Here is a 5,000-nt window from a genome sequence, read left to right as displayed (position 1 = left end):
GAGAGAGAGAGAGAGAGAGAGAGAGAGAGAGAGAGAGAGAGAGAGAGAGAGAGAGAGAGAGAGAGAGTAGGAGAACAATACTGTGTCCAAACTCTATCTAAACAAATATTACATTGCCCAGTGCAACAGGATATCTGTATAAAAGTGATGCTTTTAGCACTTCCATAATAGGAAAGATCAAGAGATGTTGTCTCTACGAGGGAGTTTATAAAATTCGATTTCCCAGTCTAAACTCGGTAGTGAAAATGTGATTTACTGGCTGCTTTCAGCATTGTGGGACAGAGCCAAGGCCAAGTGTAGTGTAGTGTTTATATGCTGTGGACAAGAGACTAAATATCTAAACTCTGGCCAAAAACTTACAGTCTAAACCATTTTTGGCATGGGGCCCCATTTTGACGTCCCACATTTCTGAGGACCCCATACATATTTTTTCACGACAAAAATTAAAACATGACTGAGCTACATAAGTTGTAGGATATTAAACCTATGATATTTATGGCAGTCTAAGATGGTAAATGGTAAATTCTTTACAAAAAGAATATTGAATAGGTATACGTTAAATTAATTAGTAATATGCTAAAAGTAAAGTGTTGGTAATATTTCCGTCCCTTGACAGAGGTACTTTAACTTACCTTGTAAGAGGGAGGTGCCGGGAGGGATGGACTCGGGGATGTTATCTCGACTGTAGATGGAGTGCAGGAACTCGGGAGTGCAGTCGTTCTCATCCGTAATGTGGACCACCACCTGTAGGGGGCGATACACAGAGAAAAGAGAAGAGTGAGGCCAGAAGAGGAGATCAGAGGAGGGAGAAGAAGGAAGGAGGAGGAGTGAGGCGAGAAGAGGAGATCAGACGAGGGAGAAGAAGGAAGGAGGAAGAGTGAGGGAGGGGGCCAGAAGACATCAGAGGAGGGAGAAGGAAGAATGGTCCAAAAAGTGCAGTCGTTCTCATCAGTAATGTGGACCACCACCTGTAGGGGGCGATACACAGAGAAAAGAGAAGAGTGAGGCGAGAAGAGGAGATCAGACGAGGGAGAAGAAGGAAGGATGGTCTAAAAAGTGCAGTCGTTCTCATCCGCAATGTGGACCACCACCTGTAGGTGGCGATACACAGAGAAAAGAGAAGAGTGAGGAGGGGGCCAGAAGACATCAGAGGAGGGAGAAGGAAGAATGGTCCAAAAAGTGCAGTCGTTCTCATCAGTAATGTGGACCACCACCTGTAGGGGGCGATACACAGAGAAAAGAGAAGAGTGAGGCGGGAAGAGGAGATCAGACGAGGGAGAAGGAAGGATGGTCCAAAAAGTGCAGTCGTTCTCATCCGTAATGTGGACCACCACCTGTAGGGGGCGATACACAGAGAAAAGAGAAGAGTGAGGCGGGAAGAGGAGATCAGACGAGGGAGAAGGAAGGATGGTCCAAAAAGTGCAGTCGTTCTCATCAGTAATGTGGACCAACACCTGCAAGCCAAGCCAAGCCAAGGCAATTTTATTTATTTTATTTATTTGTACATAGTAAAAGAATGCAGTGTTATTTCAACATGTAGAGAGTACTCTGGAACCAAATACACTCCGGAAGATGTTACATCAACTCTGTGAGTGTTGAAGGTGTTTTATGGAGTTTGGCCACTATCGCCCGCTTTGTGTGTGTGTGTGTGTGTGTGTGTGTGTGTGTGTGTGTGTGTGTGTGTGTGTGTGTGTGTGTAAGGTGTTTTATGGAGTTTGGCCTCTGTCGGCCGCTTTGTCGTGCAAGACTAAGTTTCAGGGTTATTATTACTTTACATTACATTGCACTTAGCTGACGCTTTCATTTATTCAACGCGACTTACAACTATTATATTCGGCAACCCCTAGATTGAAAGACTAACTCTCTAGCCACCAGGCCACGACTGCTCTTTACTTCACCCCAGGTCCCCCCATTAAACTAGTCCCGTCCGAATAGGGCTTTAGCAGAGAGAGTAAAGAATCTCTGGCTTTAGTGCTTCACAAATCATGCTGTGAGGTTGTGTGTACATTCATACTGTTCAACAAATCATGGTCACCAGCTTCAGAAGTTTGAGGAGAAGAGGACATGTGAAGTAAACAAAACACTGTAGCAATCCATAAAATACGGCAACAGTGTTTGTGTGTGTGTGTGTGTGTGTGTGTGTGTGTGTGTGTACATGGAAGCCCCCATTCAAATATGTGTTGAGTCTGTGGTCATTTCTTACTAGACTGCTTACAATGTATCCCCAATGAGGCTGCTAATATGTCTTCAAAACTGACTTTAATACCTTATATGGTATAACATGGAAGAATAGCAAATGTCCATGATCGCTCCTTCCTCATCATGTGTGTGTGTGTGTGTGTGTGTGTGTGTGTGTGTGTGTGTGTGTGTGTGTGTGTGTGTGTGTGTGTGTGTGTGTGTGTGTGTGTGTGTGTGTGTGTGTGTGTGTGTGTGTGTGTGTGTGTGTGTATTGCATGTCCGTCATAAAAACATGCATGCTCTGTGGCCCTTATCAGTGTAAAACATCATTGCTTCTCAGCCACACACACACAGTAGTCTACCCTAATTTTCATAGGCTAAAACCACATTGCGGCCTATATTTTTGCCTGAGTAAATCTGAATACATTTCCCTGTGCTGTGCAAGCATGCTGTGGCTACCATGAGAAAATAAACACCCCAAGTAAAGCCACAGTCAAATCACCTGCACTGATTCTCAGTCAGCCTCCCCAGGAGCTGGACTGGAGTAGTATCAGCAGCAGCAGCTGTGTGTGTGTGTGTGTGTGTGTGTGTGTGTGTGTGTGTGTGTGTGTGTGTGTGTGTGTGTGTGTGTTGTGTGTGTGTGTGTGTGTGTTGTGTGTGTGTGTGTGTGTGTGTGTGTGTGTGTGTGTGTGTGTGTGTGTGTGTGACTGTAGTAGTATCAGCAGCAGCAGCTGCAGCAGCAGTTATTGGTAGCAGATATTACTATTTCTGTGTGTGTGTGTGTGTGTGCGTGTGTGCGTGTGTGTGTGTGTGTGTGTGTGTGTGTGTGTGTGTGTGTGTGTGTGTGTATGTGTGTGTGTCTGTGTGTGTGTGTGACTGAAGTAGTATCAGCGGCAGCAGCTGCAGCAGCAGTTATTGGTAGCAGATATTACTATTTCTGTGTGCGTGTGTGCGTGTGTGCGTGTGTGTGTGTGTGTGTGTGTGTTGTGTGTGTGTGTGTGTGTGTGTGTGTGTGTGTGTGTGTGTGTGTGTGTGTGTGTGTGTGTGTGTGTGTGTGTGTGTGTGTGCATGTGTGCGTTTCTATGTATGTGATGGTGGTGGAAATTGATGATGATTGATTGAAAATGATTGATGGTGGTGGAAAGGTAACATTTGTGGAAGGACTTCTGCAAATGAACTACTAAAAATATTATACAGTGCACTTTCAAATACATTCTGCAGACAGCACATGAGTGTATGGAGACTGGAGCCGGCATGAGGATCCCACTTGACAACATACAATACCAGCCTGCCTGATCCAGAGACTGAGACCTGCAAGCAATGAGCAAAATATGTGCATACATGCATATGACAAGGCTCATGTGGAGAGAGAGAGAGAGAGAGAGAGAGAGAGAGAGAGAGAGAGAGAGAGAGAGAGAGAGAGAGAGAGAGAGAGAGAGAGAGAGAGAGAGGAGGGGGGTTGGACACGACCATCTGGAAATGCAGGTGTGTGTGCAGGTGTGTGTGTGTGTGTGTGTGTGTGTGTGTGTGTGTGTGTGTGTGTGTGTGTGTGTGTGTGTGTGTGTGTGTGTTTGTGAAAGACAGAGAGAGAGACAGAGAGACAGAGGGAGAGGGAGAGAGAGAAGGAGAGAGAGAGAGACACAGAGAGAGAGAGAGAGAGAGAGAGAGAGAGAGAGAGAGAGAGAGAGAGAGAGAGAGAGAGAGAGAGAGAACGTGTCAGACAGCATGTGCATCTGTTTGTAGGTGTGAGTTTTCTCGAGCGCTTCTGTTCTGTTCTTGGTGTTGTTAGTGTTGTTGGTGTTGTTTGTGTTGTTTATGTGTCTGAGACAGTTTCTATTCTATTCTATTCTTGTCACTCTGTATTTGTATTTCGTGCCATATATGTGTGTGTGATTTTCAGCTCATGAATGTTTATGTGTATGTTTGCAAATGTGTGTTTATATTTATTTGTGTGTGTCTCGCACACTCCCCCCCACCCCCCCTGCAAAGAGTTATGTGTGTGTGTGTGTTCCTCCTCTGTGTCTCCTGGCAGGTTGTCGTGGCTATGTACGTGTGTGTGTGTGTGTGTGTGTGTGTGTGTGTGTGTGTGTGTGTGTGTGTGTGTGTGTGTGTGTGTGTGTGTGTGTGTGTGTGTGTGTGTGTGTGTGTGTGTGTGTGTGTACGGGTGTGTGTGTGTGCGTGCGTGCGTGCGCGTGCGCGTGCGTGCGTGCGCGTGCGTGCGTGCGTGCGTGCGTGTGTGTGTGTGTGTGTCTGTTTCTCTTGTGTGTCTCCTGGCAGGTCTACCTGTCTGTGTATTAAAACCACTGCAGATGGATCAGAACGCAGCGGCACGTCTGGTGTTCTCACCTCAGGCCAAATGGACCACATGTTACTCCTCTTCAAGTCAAGTAGGTTTTATTGTCAATTTCTTTACATGCACTGGTCATACAAAGAATTTGAAATTACATTTCCTGCTTTCCCATACAGACATAGACTAATCTAGGTAAGGACATAGACAGTATAGACATAGACAGTACTTATACATGGACTTAAGACAGTATGGACATAGACAGTGCTCATACAGACATTTAAAGTGCAAGACTGGACAACAGAAGACTTGTAGAGAACATACTCTATTCATCAACTTGCACTGGCTACCACTGGCTGCCCAGATCAAGCAAAAGGCCTTGACCCTTTTGTAAGGTAAGGTAAGGTAAGGTAACTTTATTTGTACCTGAAGGTAGATTTGGTTCCAGGCAAAAGTAGCAAAAGCTTACACAGACAACAAAGTACTGACACACAAAAAAACTTGCACCAACAGCCCAATATTAATGACAGTGACA

The 5,000-nt window shown here is 45.4% G+C and overlaps 1 protein-coding gene across 1 annotated transcript in view; it reads right to left on the bottom strand.

Moving 5' to 3' along the window:
• Positions 1–5,000, bottom strand: part of si:dkey-22o22.2 (neural-cadherin) — a 206,278-nt gene that overhangs the window by 170,377 nt on the left and 30,901 nt on the right. Inside the window, exon 6 of the mRNA XM_063198429.1 lies at positions 633–744. Coding sequence (XP_063054499.1) covers positions 633–744 — 112 coding nt within the window. The remainder of the gene's footprint in view (positions 1–632; positions 745–5,000) is intronic.

The sequence above is a fragment of the Engraulis encrasicolus genome, chromosome 5 (assembly GCF_034702125.1).
Source record: "Engraulis encrasicolus isolate BLACKSEA-1 chromosome 5, IST_EnEncr_1.0, whole genome shotgun sequence".
In the NCBI taxonomy this organism is placed as follows: Eukaryota; Metazoa; Chordata; class Actinopteri; order Clupeiformes; family Engraulidae; genus Engraulis; species Engraulis encrasicolus.
This window is presented reverse-complemented; position numbering and strand designations above follow the sequence as displayed.